Genomic DNA, 21120 nt, shown 5'->3' with positions numbered 1-21120 from the left:
TTGCTAGGAGTCAAAGCTGAGTCAAAAGCACACACACAAAAAGCAAGTAAGGAAAGTTCCTTACAGTAAGGAAAGAAAAGAGAATGCTTACTGCAATGTACTGAATCTGCTTTTCATCTGCCACTAATAAATGCTTAGGACTGTAAATTCCATAATATAATATCAATATAATTACAAAATATATGTTGCTTGATCTTCACAATGTTAATTGCATTTTGTTGCAGTAATGTTATAACAAGGCTGTCCAATGCAGAAAGCACTTTAACCTTCAATTAAGAACTAAAGCCTTTAGTATGGAAATTGTAAGTTAAGATGCTGACCTTCGCTTCCATGCCATGTAATCAGCATGTTCAGCTGGCTCACATACTGCGTTTGTGTAAACTTAATCTCCATGTCTCCACATTCCCTTAGTCTTTTGGATCAGAGACAGTATAGTCTGTGGATTTGAGACAGTATTGTAAAAGCTGATTTTCTTGATATGCTTTCATTTTGATTAAAAAAAATAACTTTCCTAGGTTTTTGAGAAAACTCTGTACAACATGAAGTCTACTGAGAAAAATATAATGAATTTAAGACAGCAAAGTTGGATTTAAGAATTATGGATGATATATAGAAAGGAGAGTATGAGTATATTCCCGATATCTCCTAATTTGTTAAAAAATATTTATAAGCAGCTTCAAAATACCCCAGCTTTCTAACACTGCATAAAGGGGCACTAAAATGAATAATCCTGTATTAAAATACTTTAAAAAAGAAGTACTGGGGGTCCTACACGTAGGCAATGGGAAATGAGGAGTCTCACGGCCCCCCACTCTGCCTCTATTCTTGCACCACATGGCTGATGCCAAAGTGGTGAAGTTGCTGCTGCACCAATCAGCTGTATAGTGGTCAGTGGCACTGGGCAGCCATAGCAATGGAGCTGGATGTGCGCTGCTGCTGCTGGCAAACTTTTGTGGAATTCACTCTTTTGGAAGCATTTCTTCATACGTGGCTTTTTGGGAACTTATGAGAAAAATCAATTCATTCTTTTCACCTTCACCTCATCATTGGAAAATGCAGCTGAAGGTGAAAAAGACTTTCCCAGACAAGATGGATTACTCATTTTGAAACTATGCCTGTAGTATAGAAATGCTGTGAGATCTTTCCCCCACTCCAAAAAAGAGGGTCAGTGGCTTAGACTTTGCTCCCTGCTGTATGTGATTTTTCTTTCCTGAATTATTTTGTGTTCCTGATGTGAATTGTTAGATAACATTAGTTAGATACAACAATATTTGCAAACCGCTGGGATCAGTCTTGAACAATGTACAATGTGAGCCCAAGGCTTAACATTTGTTCCTTGAAGATTAGCACTCAGAAATTGTGGAGAAATTAACTATGCAACAAGAAAATCTCAGGAAATAGAGATTAACTGGAAAAAAAGAATAAAATGTTGAAGAAGAATGCCAGGAGAAATTACAAGCTTGTTGGTCTTACATTGCCAGAAGAAATATAAAGCAGTGTTTGAATGCCTTGGACATTTTCACCAATAACTAGATACTTATTCTAAAATGATGGATCAAATAATATCAATGTGCACTATCATTCAGCCATTTTCTTTGATTTTTTTAGAAGAAGGAAAACTTAGGGTGCATTGCCCTGCTTTCCAAAGTGCCTGAAGGCAGGACAAGAAGCAACGGATGGAAACTAATCAAGCAGAGAAGCAACCTAGAACTAAGGAGAAACTTCCTGACAGTTAGAACAATTAACCAGTGGAACAACCTGCCTCCAGAAGCGATGAATGCTCCAACACTGGAAGTTTTTAAGAAGAGACTGGAAAGCCATTTGTCCGAAATGGTATAGGGTTTCCTGCCTGAGCAGGGAGTTGGACTAGATGACCTCCAAGGTCCCTTCCAATTATTATTATTATTATTATTATTATTATTATTATTATTACTATTATTATTATTAATTATTCTCACGCCTACTGCTTCAGTGACTCCATCCAGCCACCTCATTCTCTGTCGTCCCCTTCTTATATTGCCCTCAATCTTTCCCAGCATTAAGCTCTTCTCCAGTGAGTCCTTCCTTCTCATTAGGTGGCCAAAGTATTTATTGTGTAGTGGGTCCGACGCAAGAGAGACGCCAGCCAGTGTGTGAGTTCAGCTCTTTATTGGAAGGGGAAGTGAACTGAGGAATGAGGGCTACCTGGCCTCCTTATATACCTGGCCAGGTAAGCTAACAGCCAATGGGGTTGGCCCTAGGTTTCCCGCCGAAACTGTCCAGGCCAACGCCCCCTGATGGCTGTTGCTATGCAAATGCCTGCATACATAACACCCCTCCTCCCTTAGAGAAGACCCACATAACAACAACATGCAACTACTATAACTATGAGTATATATATAAAAAAACCAGTGGTGTCCTTGTGTGAGGGTCACTTGCACACATAGTCCGACAGGTAGGCTGGTGTCCTGTGTGGACGGGTGGATCGTCTGGGTGTGCTTGGCCCCTGGGCTTGGACCGTGGGTTCCTGAGGCCTTTGTGCAGGGCTGCAAGGAGCCGGCATCAGGAAGTCCTCCTCCTCTGGTCCCTGCCCTGTGACGTCCTCAGCTGGGTTGACCCCTCCTGGAGTGTGGTCCTCCTGTTGATCGTGTGCGTTGAGTTCAGGGACATGTGTGACGCGCTCAGGGGCGTGTGTGACGTGCTCAGGGACTCTTCCTCTGAGCTGATCGATGTGTCGCCTTATGCGTCTGTCCCCCTCCACCCCTACAATGTACGAAAGGGGTCCTGTTTTCCCGACCACTGTCCCCGGAACCCAAGGATGTCCAGCCCCATAGTTCCTTGCCCAGACCAGGTCCCCCAGGTTGAGGACCCTGTGTGTGGGTGATGATGCCAATGGTGATGGTAGTGATGCTGATGGTGATGATGGTGATGATGGTGATGTTGCCCTACCGGTTTCGGCTGCTACCTGGTCTGGGTGTAGGCGGTCCAGCTTGGTGATGAGGCGCCGTCCCCATCGCAGTTCTGCTGGGCTCTTGCCGGTAGCCACGCATGGTGTTGTGTGTTGGGCTAGTAAAAATTTGGCCAGTCTGTGGTGCCAGTCCCCGCTGATGATGCGCCGGAGTGCGTCTTTGGTCGTCCTTACCATCCGTTCGGCCTGCCCGTTGGTAGATGGATGGAAAGGCGTGGAGGTGGCGTGCCTAATCCAGTTCGCCTTCAAGAACGCCTGGAAATCAGCAGCAGTAAACTGAGGCCCATTATCAGACACAATTACGTCGGGGAGGCCGTGTGTGGCAAAGAGAGCTCTGAGCACCTGGATTGTCCTCCCCGAGGTCATGTTGGGGACAGGGACTACCTCTAACCACTTGGAGTGACTGTCCACCACTACTAAAAATAGTTGACCCTGGAATGGCCCCACATAGTCAGTGTGAATGCGGGACCATGGCGTGTGTGTGGCCTCCCACCGGTGTACTAGTGCATGTGGCACTTCTGGCCTGGATCTCTGGCACGTATAACAGGCCTTGACCCGATCCTCAACCTCCTGTCCAACCCGGGCCACCAGAGGTAGCTCCTAGCCAGTGCCTTCATCCTGACCACCCCTGGGTGCCCTTCGTGTAAGGAGTCCAATACCCTGGCGCGTAGTGCGGGTGGAATGATGACCCTGCTACCCCAAAGGAGGCACCCTTTGTGTGTGGAGATTTCATCGCGTCTAATGAAATAGGCCTGAAACTCTGGTCCCGGGGATTTGTCCTGCCACCCTGTGCAAACCCATGAGTGCACCCTGCCCATGATGTTGTCTGTGGCTGTGTGGCTGGCAATGTCCTTGGCAAGAACTGGGCACTCGGGTAGTTCCTGCAGGGCTAGGATCTGTGTGGCTGGTGCTGGGTCTGGGTCGTGTGTGTTTAGACCGTCTGCGTGTCCCATCTCCTTCCCTGGCTTGTGTACCAGCTTGCAATTGTATGCTGCAAGGAAGATGGACCACCGGAGCATCCTGGGGGACAGAATCTGGGGGGTTTGCCTGTCTGTGGTGAACAGGCCCAGGTCCGTGAACAGGCCCAGGTCCGTTTGTGGTCCGTGAAGACAGTGAACTCCCTGCCATATAAGTAATCGTGGAATTTCTTGATTCTTGCCACGATTGCCAGGGCTTCTTTGTCTATTTGGGCGTAGTTTCTTTCTGCTCCAGACAGTGTCCTAGAATAGTATGCTATGGGGACTTGTGCCCCGTTGGGCTCAAGGTGGCTTAGGACAGCGCCCACACCATAAGGGGATGCATTGCAGGCGATACAAATGGGCTTGGACTCGAAATGGGTTACTGTGGACTTGTCCGACAGCAATGCCTTCAAGGCCTTGAAGCTCTGATCATGGGTGGCCGTCCAGGCCCATGTTGCCTGTTTGTCTAGCAGCCTGTGGAGCGGTTCAGCGATGGCTGCCTTGTGTGGGAGGAATGTATGGTAGAAATTCAGCAGACCCAGGAATGCCTGAAGCTCTGCTTTGTCGTGGGTGTGGGTGCTAGTTTGATGGCCCTCACCTTGGATTCTGTGGGGTGGATTCCCCTGGCGTCTACTCTGAACCCCAAAAATTCTGTGGAAGGAACACCTATGCTGCATTTTTCCTTTTTGAGTTTGAGGCCAGCTGTGCGCAGCCTTGCCAGCACTTCCCTAAGCCTCCCTGCCAGTTCCTCTGCTGATGCTCCTGCGATCAGGATGTCATCAAAATAGGGGCAAACTCCTGGAATGCCCTTGAGTGTCTTTTCCATAACCTCCTGGAAAATGCCGGGAGCAACGCTGACTCCAAACTGCAGCCTGTTCACCCGGAACGCCCCCCTATGGGTTACTATGGTTTGGATGTCAGCTGTTTCCCTAGTGACCGTGAGTTGCTGGTACGCCTGTGCAAGATCGAGCCTTGCAAAAATGGCGCCGCCTTGGAGGGAAGCGAGAACGTGGCTGACCGCGGGAACCGGGTAAGCGTGCGGGTTTAGGGCGCGGTTCACCGAGCACTTATAGTCAGCGCAGATCCTTATTTCCCCATTGGATTTGAGGGGGGTCACGATGGGGGTTTCCCACTCCCCTCCATCTATAGGCTCTAAGATTCCCTGGGCCACCAACTTGTCTAGTTCACGCTCGATTTTGTGTTTGAGCGCAAACGGGACTCGCCGCGGCCAGACCCTAACGGGGGAGACGTTCGAGTTAAGCTTGAAAGATATGGGGGCTCCGGTGTACTTGCCTAATGACCCGTCGAAGACGTCGGCGAACTCCCGGCAAACAGCCTCAACGGAGTCACCCTGGATCCGATGGATCCCGGATACTGAGATTCCCAGGGCCTCAAACCAGTCCAGCCCGACCAGGCTGGCTCTGCGGCCCTCTACCACTACAATGTCCAGGTGCCCTTCGCGACCCTTAAACCCCACTGAAATGGTGGCCTCCCCCTTCACCTTGACCGGCGAATTATGAAAATCGGTCAGGGTTAATTTAGTAGGCCGTAATTTAATCCGTTGCTTGCTCCGGCTAATTATGTGGTTAAGGGTCTCGTCCGAAATAATCGAGACCGCTGATCCGGAGTCAAGCTCCATGCTGCAAGGGACACCTTGCAAACGGATTGTTAATCTAATTTTGGGTTTGAGCAGCCGGCGGCTACCCGTGTGGTTAATGGCCAGCCGGCTATCGACATAGCCAATTTTTGTTTTGGTGGGGCCCCAGTACCTTTGAACGGCGGTTCCTCCGGCTGCAGCTCGTGGATCTCCTCTCGGGGGCGGCGGCTACGGCAGACGGCGGCTATGTGGCCTGTTTTGTTGCAGGCCCGGCACGTGGCGGACCGGAACTTGCAGAGGCTGCGCATGTGGTTCCCACCACACCCTGCGCACCTCTGGGGAACGGCAGTGTTGCTGGGAGGCCTGGGCCTGTCTGGGCATCTGGCTCACTGGTCGGGGGTCGACTTCCGCTGGAGGAGGTTGATGCTCAGGTCGTCCTCCTCTGTGGCCCCTTGCCGGTGGACGCTGGTTGCCTGGTTGCCGGGCCGGGTTCCCTGGCAGGCTTGGACGGCCCCGCAGGCTGCTTCGTGGGCTAGGATGGCATCCTCGGCTTCCTGGAGAGAGACCTCCTCTCTTTCGTAGGCCACAAATCAGCCGGTCCCATAGTCGCTCCTCCAAATTTGTGAACCTGCAAGCGACGGCAGCTTCCCGTAGGGCGGCGAGGAAGTCGGCGCCGGTCTCGTCGGGGCGCTGGTCCCTTTTCTCGAATTGTGACCGTGCGGCCACCTTGGAGCGCCAGGGCCTGAAATGTGCACTGAGCCTGGCCACGAGGTCTCGGTACGCGATGGTGTTGATGGCCTCCTGGGGGAACAGGTTCGCTGCGATTTCCAGCAGCGCTGGTCCCCCAAGGCAGAGCAGGGCGGCCACCTTTGCACCGTCCTCCGATATCTGATTGAACCACATGTACAGTTCAACGTGAGCCAGGTAACAGGTCCAGGTTTCGGGGCGGCGGGTCTCGAATTCGCGGGGTTGTCCGGCTCTAGCCATGGCGGCAGTTGGTCGTGGATGTGGCGCTTGGCGTTGCCGGTTCGGCTGGCGGTCGTGGGGGAAAGAAGGAAAAATGCCTTTCCCTTCAGCTCGCGGAGCGTTTACCCAGTGACTTCAGCTCTTGGTCGGCAGCAATCCCACCCTCGTCGCCACTATTGTGTAGTGGGTCCGACGCAAGAGAGACGCCAGCCGGTGTGTGAGTTCAGCTCTTTATTGGAAGGGGAAGTGAACTGAGGAATGAGGGCTACCTGGCCTCCTTATATACCTGGCCAGGTAAGCTAACAGCCAATGGGGTTGGCCCTAGGTTTCCTGCCAAAACTGTCCAGGCCGACACCCCCTGATGGCTGTTGCTATGCAGATGCCTGCATACATAACAGTATTTGAGTTTCAACTTCAGGATCTGGCCTTCTAAAGAGCAGTCAGGGCTGATCTCCTCTAGGACTGACCGGTTTGATCGCCTTGCAGTCCAAGGGACTCGCAGGAGTCTTCTCAAGCACCACAGTTCAAAGGCCTCAATTCTTTGGCACTCAGTCTTTCTTATGGTCCAGCTTTCACAGCTATACATTGCAATTGGGAAAATCATGACCTGACCTGTGGTGGTGAACCTATGGCATGCGTGCCACAGGTGGCATGCAGAGCCCTTTCTGTGGGCATGCACGTGGTTGCCCCAGTCCTAGGCCTTCAGCTGGGGTTTATAAAACTTTTTTGCTTTAGGCCTCCACCGCCATGTGCAAAAAAAACAACATTCAATCAATCAATCAATTTCAACTTCTCACAGGAAAAAAAAAGAGATCTTGCAAAGTTGGAATTGATTGATTGAACTTTTTAGTCCCACCCAGTCTGCCGTTACCCACCCGGCACCCGACAATACATAAGTGGGTTTTGGGTTGCAGTTTGGGCACTCGGTCTCTAAAAGGTTCACCATCACTGGCCCTGACAATACGCACTTTTGTTTTGCGGTTTCCCCAACATAATTGCTTGCACAATCATTGCAGTTAATCCGATAAACCACAGATGACATTTCTCCTTCAGGCAAGGATTCTTTAGGGTGCATTGCCCTTGTTCGCAGGGTCTGGCTGGGTCTATGTGCCACCTTAGTACCATAGGTCGAGAATATTTGTGCAGCTGTCTCAGATACTCCATGAATGTATGGAAATGTCGTCCAGATGTCAGCTGTGGATCCTTTGTCAGCTGGTCATGGTTCATGGCACCGGCAGCAACATCGGATAAAATCTGCTGAATATCCATTCTGTATACATACCTGGTAGAAATGTTTCTGTTCTTTGGCCTTTGCCGCTGCTGTGCTGCAATGGGTGTCAATTCTATTAAACAGTGCTCGGATGCAGCTAACCTTATGAGCACTAGGGTGGTTGCTGTCATTGTGTAAAATACGGTCGGTGTTCGTAGCTTTCCAATAGACACTTGTGGTGAGACTCCCATTTGGCTCCAAGCTGATCAGTACATCTAGAAATGCCAGGGCATTGTTGGTCTCCTCCTCTGCTGTGAACTGTATGTCTGGATAGATAGCATTGAGTGTTTCCATAAATCCAGCCTTGTCTTGATGTTTGATGATGACAAAAGTGTCATCAACATATCGTGTCCAAAATTTGGGTTTATAGTCATTCATTGCCTTACATTCTAGTTTCTGTAGGACTGCTTCAGCAATTACCCATGGGTGTGCCCTTTATTTGCTCATGCTTATTACCATCAAATGTAAAATATGTCCTGAGACAGAAGTTCAATAGCTGGAGGAGGTCTTCTGAGCTGGGTGAGTCAGAGTTTCGTGGTTCTTCATCTTGTAATAATTCTCGTATGACCGATACTGCCAGTTCTTGAGGAATCGAGGTGAACAATTATATCACATCAAAGGTTATCATCACCTCTTCCTCTTCAACTGTTGTCGTTTTTAGCTTCCTCAAAAAATCCTCTGCTGATTTTACTGTGGTCATGGCACCTTCAGTGAGCTGTTGCAATCATCTGCTAAGCCACTTTGCCAAACCAAAGGTTGGGGTGCCCCTGAGCAAGACAATTGGGCGTGAAGGAACACCCACTTTATGAATTTTTGGCAAACCATACATATGGGCCATAGCTGAGTCTTTAGGTCAAATCGAGCTCAGGTCTTCCTCATGAACTCTCTTTTGTTTCTTAAGTCTGTTGGCCACCTTGTTGATCTGATTTTTGAATGTTATCATCGGGTCTTTATCCACGATTTGATTATATATATATATTAATTTTTATAAAATAACATTTTTTAGTATTTAGCAAATAGCATGTTGTCGGGATTCATGTGTTTAAAAACAATCAGTAATAATTAGTTTCTATATTTTCATAATCAATTGGTTAATAATATATTTCTTAAACCTTCTCTTCACCAGATAGTCTTCTTCTTACTAATACATATTTAATGTTACATAGTACATATTACGTTCCTTTCTCTCTAACTCATTTTTCTAGCCATTGATAAAAATTGTCCCATGTACTGAATCTTCTTTCTCTCTTATCTTCAATGTCAATCTGTCATTTCTGCACAATCTAAAAATTTTTTAATTCTTCCTCTGTTGGTAGGTTTTCATTTTTCCAATATTGAGCAAATACTATTCTTGCTGCTGTTAATACATGTAAAATTAAGTATATACATTCTTTCTCATATTTTCCTACTGTTATGCCTAACAAAAACAATTCTGGCTTAAAGTCTAAATGTTTTTTAATCATATGTATATTTGTATTTTTGACCAAAATCTTTTAGCTTTAGGGCATGTCCACCAGATATGATAGTAAGTACCTGGTTTTTGTTTACATTCCAACACTTACTAGACATATTTTTAAACATTTTTGCTAATCTCACCGTGTTAAATGCCATCTATAAAACATTTTGTATAAGTTTTCTTTATAGGATGCCACTTTCATTATTTTAAAGTTTCTTTCCCATAAGCTTTGCCAATTTTCTAATTCTATATTATATCCAAAGTTCTTTGCCCATATTATCATTGTTTCTTTTACTTGTTCCTCTTCCATCTTTAAGCTTAACAATGTTTGTAAAGTTTTTAAAGCAGTTTTTCATCTGTTTTCAGCAGGATCTGGTCAAATTCTGTCTGTTCTTTGTAAAATCCTGTTGTTTTAATCTTTTTCACATCTCGTTTGAATTTGCAAATATGGCCACCATGATAAATTAATACTGTATATATTGATATATGTATATATATAAATCAAATCTTGTCTATATTTCAATTTCAATTTCCATTCATTGTCCAGAATATCTTTATAGGTCACAATTTTCCCATAATTAATCACGTTTGGGTAAGCAAATGCTTCCATTGTTGAAAGCCATCCAGGTATTTTAATATAAATTTTCACTTTTATTTTTTCATATTCGAAAAAAGTGCATTTCTTATGTAATGATTTTGAAAATATCCATGCATTTTATTCTTCCCATACCACAGAAAGCATGCCATCCAAGTTGTAGGTCATGCCCCTTTAGGTATAGAAATCTTTTGACTCTAAGCATTATCCACTCTTTTATCCATGTTAATATAGTTGCTTGGTAATATAGCGTCCAGTCTGGCAGTCCGAATCCTCCATTTTCTTTTGCTTCTTGTAGCTTTTTTTTCCTTGCCAAATAAATTTCAGTATTTTGTATTTAGTTTATCAAAAAAAGGTTTTTCTCAATCTTATAGGTATTGTTTGAAATAAAAAAAGTAATTTTGGTAAGATATTCATTTTCACTGTTGCTATTCTCCCCAGCATCGAAAGTTGTAGATTTTTCCACTTTTCCAGATCTAATTTTATTTGTTTAATAATCTTATGTAGTTATCTTCTTTTATTATTGCATATCTTGCTATTAAATGGATTCCCAAATATTTAACTTTTTTAACTATTTGGAGGTTTGGGGTGATGACCTATAAAGCCCTTAATGGCTTGGGTCCAGGATATCTGAGGGAACACCTGCTGCCGGCATCAAGTTCCCTTCATCCAGTGCGCTCCCACAGAGAGGGCCTTCTCAGGGTGCCGCCGGTTAAAGATTGCCGGCGGGTAACACCCAGGGGGAGGGCCTTCTCTGTGGGTGCGCCTGCCCTCTGGAACCAGCTGCCCACGGAGCTTAGGACCGCCCCCGACCTGCGTTCATTTCGCCGGAACCTGAAGACCTGGCTCTTCGAGTTTTCCGGCCCAGGCTGAGAGTTTTTAATTGGGGTTTTTATATTTTTCAGGGATTAAATTTAATTCTTTTAATTCTTTTTAATTTTTGTATCAATGTTTTAAGTACCCTGTACACCGCCCTGAGTCCTTCGGGAAAGGGTGGTATATAAATTCAATAAAATAAAAATAAATAAAATAAACTGTTGTTGTTTTCTTTCTTTGTTCTTTTTAGCAGTATAGGTTATAGCCAGCCCTCTAAAATATGCTTTAGCTGTAATCCACATATTTTGAAGTAATGTCTCTTCTTTCTTATTTATTTTGAAAAAAAAAGTCCATTTCCTTTGTCGCTAGTTGTATAAATTCATTTTCTTTCAATATAGATTTGTTCAGGGACCATCTTAATTTTTTCTTGTCTCCTCTCCAAGTCATCTTTATTGGATTATGATCTGCCCAGATATTAGTTTCTATCTCTATTTCTTGTATCATTGTGCTCAGTTCAGAGGATATCCATATCAATTCTAGACCATGATTTGTATCTATTTGAATAAAGTGTATATTGCAATTTTTTTGGATTTTTTTTCTCTCCATATGTCTTGAATACATTTTTTCTGCCATTTTAGAAAAGGCTTTAGGTAATGTATTTCTTCCTTTCTTCCCTATTTTAGTGCTTTTCTAATTATGACAAGTGAAATATATATTAAACTTTTATGTAGCCACTCATATCGTACTCTGGCTGGCTCCCAATCAAAAATTAAAATAACATAAAACCATATTAAAACAATAAAAACCAAACACATTAAAAACCAAAAATTGGGCTTCATCAAGCTTCCAATATGAAGTCAGTTCATCTGAGCACTTGGAGGAAAACAAAATTTTCAAAGCTTTATGGAAAGCTAGAAGGATAAAGGATTAACTTCAAGGGGGAGGGGTTACGTAAGGCAGTGACTACTCTGGAAAACTCACATTTCCTAGCTCCCATAAGATTACAACATTTAAGAGGATGGATTAGGAGAATGCCTACCTTATCTGACCAGGTAGGATGGAAAGCTGTCCTTAAGAAAAGGGAATCCCACAAAAAACCTGGCCCTGTGACATATAGGGTTTTAAAGATGATGACTAACACCTTGAACTGCATTGGGAAGAAACTGGAAGCCAGTGTAGCTTGGGCACCAGAGATGTTACATGGGCAAACCTAAGAGAGTACCCATCACTGTGCCCACTGCTGTGTTCTGGACAAGTTGAAGTGTCCAGGTGTTCTTCAAGGGCAGCCCCAGTTAGAAAGCATTGCAATAATCCAAATGGATTATCCAAATGACCATGAACAAGTCCTCTCAGTTCAGGAAGAGGTGTAATCTGTGCACTAGATGAATCTGTGCAGAGGATCCCCAAGCCAAAGTTGCCACCTGCTTTTTGAGCAGGAGCTGTGAATCCAGGAGAACCCCAAGTTATGTACCAACTCAGTCTGGGAAAGTTCCACCTTGTCCAGAATCAAAGATAAAATACCAGATGGACCTGGGAGGCCATTTTGCTAGGATTAAACTGAAGCTGGTTCCTCCCCATCCAGGCCTTTATAGCCTCCAGACATTTAGCCAATACTGCCTCAATATCACCTGTTCAGCTAGGGGTAGAGTTATATAAGTGGGTATCATCAGCATACTGATGACACCGAATCTAATACCAACAGATAACCTCCCCTAGCAGTTTCATGTAGATCTTAAAAAGGAGCAGTGAAATGGCATATTAACCTCTCCTTTCCTACCAAGAGCAGCTAGAACCAGCTATGAATGAAAGAGGAGGCCATTATAGCACAGTGGCTCCCATTCTTAGCCCCTGAAACTGGTACTAAAGGATATCATGGTAATTACCTCCAAAGGTAGTCAACAAGTATGAGCAATGCTGTTTCAGTGCTGTGCCTCAGCCTGAACCCAGACTGGAAAAGGTCCTGATAATCTGCTTTATCCTGGACATTTATAACTTTGCACCAACCACCATCTCAACAAGCTTCTCTAAAAAAGAAAGATTGGAGATCTTATTGAAGTTGTCCAATACTATGGGGTCCAAGGATGGCCTCTTGAGAAGGGTGCATGCCACTGCCTCTTTGGGGGCAAGTGGTACCATCCCATCTTGCAAAGATCTATTAATCACTGCTTGGATCACATGCCATCTCCTGGGAGGCCTTCACCAGCCAGGAGGAGCATGGATCCAGAACACAAGTGACTGAGCTCATAGCCCCCAGGAACCTATCCATTTCCTCAAGCGCAACTGACTCAAATTCTTACCAGATAACATGACTCAGACTTGCTTCCATCACTTCCATGGGGTCTCTCAGCCACAGTCTAACTCTGAGCAAAGTCAAGCAACTTTATCTTACACATGCCAAGAATATCCAAGAATATTCCTCAAAGTGACCTTGCACGGGCTTCCTTAGCTCTTCCTTACCCAGGAGGGACCTGATTACTGGAAATAGGGTTGCTGCCTTATCAAAAAGTTTAGCCACGATTCCAATAAGACTTATTGGTATATAGTTTTTTGGTTCATCTTTTTAGGTAGGTGAACTATAATAGTGACTTTCCATCTGACTGGAATGCATCCTGTATTGTTTATATGAGTGATGTAAGATTAAATAAGGATGTAACCATCCTGTGTTAAGCTGCAAGGTCAAGACAAGCGACTAGAATGTTGCATGGAAGGAAACAGGATTCTAACTACAAACAATGACTGAGAAAAGAATATCTTCCACCCATCTTCCTCTTTATAATTTTTTCATAATCAAGGAATTGGAGTTTTTAATACTATATTCTGATTTTCCAATGAACTTCTTTGTATCCTTACAGATATCCACTATGCTACTGTGTATTGGTTGGAAGCTGAAAAATCTTTCCAAATTAAGGATGTATTAGACAAGAATGGTGACGCTTATGGCTATTATAATGACACTATACAATCTACTGGATGGGGGATTCTTGAGATCAAAGCAGGCTATGGTAACCAGCGCATAAGCAATGAAATACTCATGTATGCTGCAGGTTTCTTGGAAGGCTACCTCACGGCTTCGTAAGTAGTTTGGTAAACTAAATTGACATTGCTTAACTGATGATCTAAAATGAGGGTTGGACTTTTTGGAGTTTTGAAAAAAAAATACACTCCCTTGTTACTTAGTTAGCTGTATTCACAAGTTCCAAAATATCCTAATTGACCAAACGTGCCTCCAAAATAGAGACATAAATCCATTTTGAGCCATGGTTTCTTATTTTGCCTTGGACAAAAATGATAGACAAACCACATTAATTGTAAACAATTTAGATATTGTGGCAAGCCATGATTACGACAGTAAGAAATAGGATGGGAGACTGTGCATGTGAAAGAAGTAGCTTAGTTACTTGTAATAGTTACTTTTAATACAGTACATATTAAGGAAAAATTCATCTCCTGGACATTAGACAACTATTGTCTATGATGTGGACCAGGCCAGAAGCAAATTCTATGGAAGCCTAAAACTACCTTTATTAAGACTGGCTACCATAACAAAATCTTGCAAATTTGATTGTGCTTCTCTTCCTCTTGTGAATTGTAACTTAATAAGGCATTAAGGCAAGTGATGTCTTGCCTAAACATCCCTAAACTTAGGTTATTCTAGATTTACAGGTTGGGAATTTGAGGTCCAAAATTTGAAGGGCACCACGGTGGAGGACCTAGAAGTGCTTTTCCCAAAAGGCAACTGGACTTTCTTGATTTTTTTCCCTTTGAAAATATTTTGCTTCTCATTCAAGAAGCTTCTTCAATTATAATTGTTAGAACTGTTAGAATGTTAGAACTGAAGAAGCTTCTTGGATAAGAAGCAAAATGTTTTCAAAGGAAAACACCAAAAAAAGTCCAGTTGCTTTTCAGGAAAAGCACCTTTGGAACAACCCTGACCTGGATGATTGAGAATATCCATAGACATATTGGAGGACATTATTTTCGGTTAACACAGGTTTTGTAATGAATTAAGGGGAACACTGATAATCAGAAAAATAAATTATTTAAGTTACAAAAATGTTTCAGTTGGAGATGTAGTGGTCTTAGATAATATTGAAATCACCTTCACATTACAAAATTTTGAGTTTCTCTTTCTCCCTCTCACAAATATAAAAAGACTGCTTGTATGCTGATGCTTGCACCTTTTCCTCTTCTTTAGAAAGACTTGGTTAGTGCTCTTTCAATGAAATGGTACCATGAAATATCACAGTACTTTCAGAGCATTTTTTAAAAGTCAAAATTGTCACAATGTAGTGTTGGTATTGCATGCCACTAGTCCAGGCTGCATGTGATATTTCATTCAAAGCTTGCTTCTCTTTTTGTCAAGGGTACATGCTCAAAGGAGAGAGTGCATTTTCTTATCTCCAGTAATACCAGTGTAATGCAAGAAAATACTATTTAAAAATTTGCAGACGACACCAAGCTGGCAGGAATAGCCAATACTCCAGAAGATAGGCTTAAGATACAGAAGGATCTGGACAGACTCGAACACTGGGCACTATCTAACAAATGAAATTCAATGGTGAAAAAAGTAAGGTTCTACATTTAGGCAGGAAAAATCAAATGCATAGGTATAGTATAGGTGGTACCTTGCTCAATAGTAGTAACTGTGAGAGGGATCTCAGAGTCTTAGTAGACAATCACTTCAATATGAGCCAGCAGTGTGCTGCAGCTGCCAAAAAAGCCAACACAGTGCTAGGCTGCATTAACAGAGGGATAGAATCAAGATCAAGTGAAGTACTAATACCACTTTACAATGCTTTGGTAAGGCCACACCTGGAATACTGCATCCAGTTTTGGTCACCACGATGTAAAAAAGATGTCGAGACTCTAGAAAGGGTACAGAGAAGAGCAACCAAGATGATTAGGGGGCTGGAGGCTAAAACATATAGGGAACGGTTGCTGGAATTGGGTATGTGTAGTTTAATGAAGAGAAGGGTGAGGGGTGACATGATAGCAGTGTTCCAATATCTCAGGGGCTACCACAAAGAAGAGGGAGTCAAGCTATTCTCCAAAGCACCTGAAAGCAGGACAAGAAGCAACGGATGGAAACTAGTCAAGGAGAGAAGCAACCTAGAACTAAGGAGAAACTTCCTGACAGTTAAAACAATTAACCAGTGGAACAACCTGCCTCCAGAGGTGGTGAATGCTCCAACACTGGAGGTTTTTAAGAAGAGACTGGACAGCCATTTGCCTGAAATGGTATAGGGCTTCCTGCCTGAGCAGGGGGTTGGACTAGATGACCTCCAAGGCCCCTTCCAACTTTATATTATATTATTATTAAATTACAATAATTTAAAAAAATAACCCAGTAATGTGGCAAATAGTCTCCTACTGAAATGTCATTGCAATCTAGTACAGTCTATTACACTGTTTCCTAACCATGGCATATTTAAGATATATGGCTTTCAACTCCCACAATTTTGTACAAATCTATTATTTCAGATATCTGACTTTTAAGTCAATGATGCACTTTGACCCCAGGCTGCATGCTGGCCCCCAAATCCTTCTCTACACCCTCACTCCCCTGCAAAATATATCAGTAATTATTAACATGGGAGAGGGAAATGCATATGAAACAAACACAAAGGAAAAAGTTATATTATCTGCATTTAATTTAATTATATCATACACATATGTTGTAAAGAGAATAGTAACTATTTTACTGACAACACACAACTACTTTCAATCTGCAAATCTACTCATAAACCTCTGTAAGTCCTTTGGAAGACAAAGAGTTTGCTATGAGCAAACTATGAAAATCCATATGGAGTTCTTTCCAGATTATTTTTATTCTCTGAATTCATTCTTCAATTTTTTTATCTCTATGGTTTGTTGTTTTGCCTATAATTTAGAGAAGGCAAACCAAGTTTATTGGGCAGAATTAGCATGCTGCTTGTAGCACTAAATGAGAGAAGATGCAAGCTAATTTAGGAAAATCTTATAAAAATAACTTGAAATGTATATATATAGTTTTAATTAGGGTTACTGTGAGTAGGGTGGGAAACCTGCTTATTGTTATTTCACATACAGAATGAAATTATGTGCAGTTTTTCTTATTCTTTATATTGGAATGTCACAACTGTTGCTGTACTAAAGATACAAGTTAAGTAATAAAATGCATCAAATTTGTATATTATACAGTATATTCTTATTGGAAAGGCAAAACAAGCGGACTAAATATTTCCTGCATATTTCTTTCAGGCATATGAGTGACCATTTTGCAAATCTCTTTCCTGTGATGATTAAGAATGTCATCATTGAACAAAAAGTTAAAGATTTTATACAGTATGTATTCTATTGTCAAAAATGATTCCATTCATAAGCAGCAATGAAACAAGTACCATAATACGGCTTTACCAATCCCCAGTTATTGAATGTTTTACTAAGCGAATTCCACTTGCTCCAGCAATACATAACTAAATGAGGAGCAGACAAACAGAATTAGCATGACTCTGCAAGAACTGAAGCTAAAGCATGTGGTACAAGGAGAGGCTATGACATAATTGATTTACTACATTTCTAAAATGCCACAAGCCTTTTTGGTTTTGACAGGGTCTCCAGCAGTTTAGCGGTCATTATATTTAGCAGAGTCATCTGTGATGTTTGAAATTATCAAAGCCGCATGTTGAAGGGTGACTTGATGTAGTCACTTTTTAACAAAAGAACATATATTAGTATGGTTTGCCCTTTGTTCTGTGACTTAATTGTTTAATAGCTTGAGGACAACATAATCCTAAACATATTTATTTATAAGAAAGTTCCACTGAGTCATAGAATAGAGCAAACCTTAAATATAAATCTCAGTAGTTTTGATAATATATATATATCTTAAACTCAGATTTGTTCCTATATAGGAAACAAGATGAGTGGACCAGGCAACAGATTAAAAATAACAAGGATGACCCCTTCTGGAGAAATACAGGCTATGTTATTGCTCAGCTGGATGGGCTGTACATGGGAAACGTGGAATGGGCTAAACGGCAGAAAAGGACAGTAAGAAACAATATGTTGTCTTTAATTTTCAGAAAGGGAAATAGAGTTTAGTTTAAGGTTCAAGTTAAGACCAAGTCTTTCTGCTTTCTATACTGAATATGTAAAACATCCTTTATGTTACAGCTGTTCCATTTGATATAGAACTTGGTACAGCATTATAGCGGAGCATTACTTAAGAATTCTCTAACCATTTAGGAAGCTTAGATGGAAGATGAAAGTCTCTCTGCGGTTGCTATACCACACACGGAAGGTGCTGTCATTATTGGTCTAATTTTGGTATGGGCTGGGTGACCTTCCTAGAGCCAACAGGATGTTGCCATTGTGAATTAGCAGGAGGAGAATTCATTGGATACAAATAGCTTTCACCTTTATTTCCATATTCAGGCACAACATGACAGTAAAGATATGAATAACTAAACAAATTTTCTTTCTTTGACTCAGCACTGCAAGAAAATATGGAGTGTGGGGCTAATGGAATCAGGGTCAATATCATTTGAAGTGAAAATAGCATTTATCCCCTTTGAATTAATTTTTCTGAAAGCGATTTACAGAAAAGTATTTCTTGACTCTATATATAATGTTAATAAAACATTTTTTATGAAATAGATGTAACATAACAGTTGAAAACTATTGGCATGTACTTAAGTTCTAGAAGTAAACCCAAATAATTGCCTGTATTTTTTATTTAAGATTAACTGTTGGGCTAATAATCCATATTCAAAAGAAGGAAATACTTATCCTTTTTGTCCTCATGGTATTGATAAGCATCTATCCCCCTCTCCCCCCCAGCCTTAATTTAGCCTTATCTGTACCAAAATAAAGAATGATTTGCCAGTGATGCCACTGGCAGAAATATTGTTCAATGCAAAATACTGGCAGTGTTTCCCCAACAAATGCATACATTTTGCATTGATCTTGTAAGTAGGACTGTACTCTTTTTAGTGCCTTATTTGTTAATATACATAAAAACCCAGTTTTAAAATATGTAGTTTGTTTCATTTTTTCCACTATGCCAGGCAAAATCATGAGAACAGTATTGAATTATACTCTTTACAAATAATGAAAATAGAAACCAGTTAGACAAATAAAAGACTACTTGTTTTTTCATATTTTGGATAACTATTGGACAAAGTAAGCAGCATATTTGTTCTTTAATATTGAAAGATTTTATAATAATATGTAAATTTTATGCTATATTGATAGCCAGGTACTGTTTTATTGTTGAATTTGGATTTAAGTATTTAAATGATATATTTAAAGGTGGTAGATTTCTTAAAATAACAAAAATAAGATATTTGAACACTATTTGGATAATTATGTGTACCGTATTTTCCGGCGTATAAGACGACTTTTTAACCCATGAAAATCACCTCAAAAGTTGGGGGGTCGTCTTATACGCCCAGTCGTCTTATACGCCGGAAAATCAGTGGGTGGCGTCTGGCGGGAGCCGGCAGGGCAGTCCTGAGCACGTGCGCACTCCCTGGCTGCTCCTTCCCTCAAGAGGGAAGAGCCGGCTCCCGTCCGACGCTCTTGCCTCTTGAGGCAGCAGCTGCCTCAAGAGGGAAGAGCGTCGGACGGGAGCCGGCAGGGAAGTCCTGCTCCCGTCTGACGCAGCGCTTCCGCCGGGCGGTGCTGGACGAGCCGAGCCAGCAGGCAGCCGCCGTGAGCGCGGCGCTGAGGGGCAGCGGCAGGATGGCCCAGCACCTGCAGGACGGCCAGCAGCCCCACGCGCAGCAGCAGCCGCCGGCTCAGCAACAGGTCCGAGCGCAGGAGCCGCACTGCCAGGCTGCCCAGGAAAAGCAGCCACACCGAGAGGCTGCATGCCCAGTCCAGCTCCATGAGGGGCAGGGCGGAAAGCCAGCCGGGAAGAGGGACCGGGAGCCTGGGCCGAGCGCGCCTCAGCCAACGGTGAGAGGGAAGCGGCACATGAAAAAGAGGCTGCGGGCGGAGCTGCCCCGCCCTGCGCCGAATGGGAGAAGTTCAAGGCCTGGGGGGGGAAGCGGGAGGGGCACCGGCCGTGGTGGGATGGCAGCTGCCCTCCGGCACTGCCTGCTGCCCGGGAAACGCTGCGCCTCGGGGGCCGGCATAAGCGCGGGAGCAGCGGGAGGGCCGGCGGGGCCAGTTGGGCCTTCGCCTCCTCTGCGACGGACAGGGAGGGCAGGGCATGTAAGTATTTTCCGGCGTATAAGACAAAAAACCTTGAAAAACTTCTTAAAAGTAGGGGGTCGTCTTATACGCCCGGTCGTCTTATACGCCGGAAAATATGGTAGTTATATTTGGAGACTTATATGTATACACCCAGCTATTTTGTTTGTTCTCCAATTTTAATATTGGCAAATGAATTAAATTCTCTCTGGCTCCTACCTAATGTCAAGTTCCAGCTGAGAAGCCCAACGAAGTAAAACACCAGAGTCATTGCATTCTTTAATGTTACATTTATTAGGCATTAGCAAATCGATAGAAAAGAAGCTAGCTCTGAGAAAATGGTGGGAAGCAGATAATTAAAAGAGTGAAATTTTCCTTTCCCTCTCTGACAGTTCAGGTCACATTGTCCAATATATTTTCCAGCAATTATTATGAGAAGAAACTTTAGTTCACCAAAACAACTGTTCAATGGCTTTGGCTCTCACGTGGATAAGTAGCACCAGTGGACCCAAAATTCTCCCCTTTTTCCCTCCTGTACTGTTGGCAAGCTAGAAGCATACAGCAGTTCTAAAGACAGTAGGTTTCGTAGCTTGACAGGTTGCCCCATTGGAAGGAAAGGGAACTTGGAAAACAAAAAGAATACACATCAATGCTTATCTTTCTTTTGTATTGGTCCTGGCTTCTGGGGGTATTTGGTGTGAAATTGTTTTACCAAACAATCCGATTTTATGTGCTATGCTTTTACCCATCTAGATTCTGACATTGAGTAACCCTCCCATTGGATTAAGTACTGCAGTTTCCCTTTGTGGTTTCTGGAATTGAGGATTCACTTAAGCTCATAATGCATTTCCCCTTCTTCCACTATTGGGGTGGAGCCGCTGTCCCTACTGGTCTCAGTGTTAATCCCTTGTGTGGCTTCAGTAAGCTGCAATGGAATACTGGGTGCACTTTGCCCAACAACCTTGGTAGTTTTAGCTCTACTCTTACTGGGTTAATGACTTTTATTATGGGAAAAGGACCTATGTACTTCGGCCCTAGTTTCTCGCAACTTTGTCTCAGCTTAAGATACTTTGTAGACAGATACACTTTATCCCCTATATGGAATGTCTCCTGGGGAGCTCGTTTCTTAACTGCCTGGTTTTTTTTACTTTCAGCTGTCTTAGCTAAAGCCTTCTTTGCATCACTCTAGACCCGTTGGAACAAACCCATTCAATCGCTTAGGGTGCTTGAGGAGAAAGGCTCCTATGGGCACTCTAGCATTAGCACGAATTCCACCCCTGCTGCTAACTTAAAAGGAGTGAAACCAGTACTACTATGTACTGCATTATTATATGCCA

General features: G+C 43.1%; 1 protein-coding gene across 1 annotated transcript in view; it reads left to right on the top strand.

Annotated features, from left to right (window-relative positions):
* PLBD1 (phospholipase B domain containing 1) overlaps window positions 1-21120 on the top strand; it is a 38830-nt gene that overhangs the window by 4542 nt on the left and 13168 nt on the right. Inside the window, exons 2-4 of the mRNA XM_083366749.1 lie at window positions 13459-13678; window positions 16847-16930; window positions 17500-17638. Coding sequence (XP_083222875.1) covers window positions 13459-13678; window positions 16847-16930; window positions 17500-17638 — 443 coding nt within the window. The remainder of the gene's footprint in view (window positions 1-13458; window positions 13679-16846; window positions 16931-17499; window positions 17639-21120) is intronic.

The sequence above is a fragment of the Vipera ursinii genome (assembly GCF_947247035.1).
Source record: "Vipera ursinii genome assembly, chromosome: 6".
NCBI classification, from domain to species: Eukaryota; Metazoa; Chordata; class Lepidosauria; order Squamata; family Viperidae; genus Vipera; species Vipera ursinii.
This window is presented reverse-complemented; position numbering and strand designations above follow the sequence as displayed.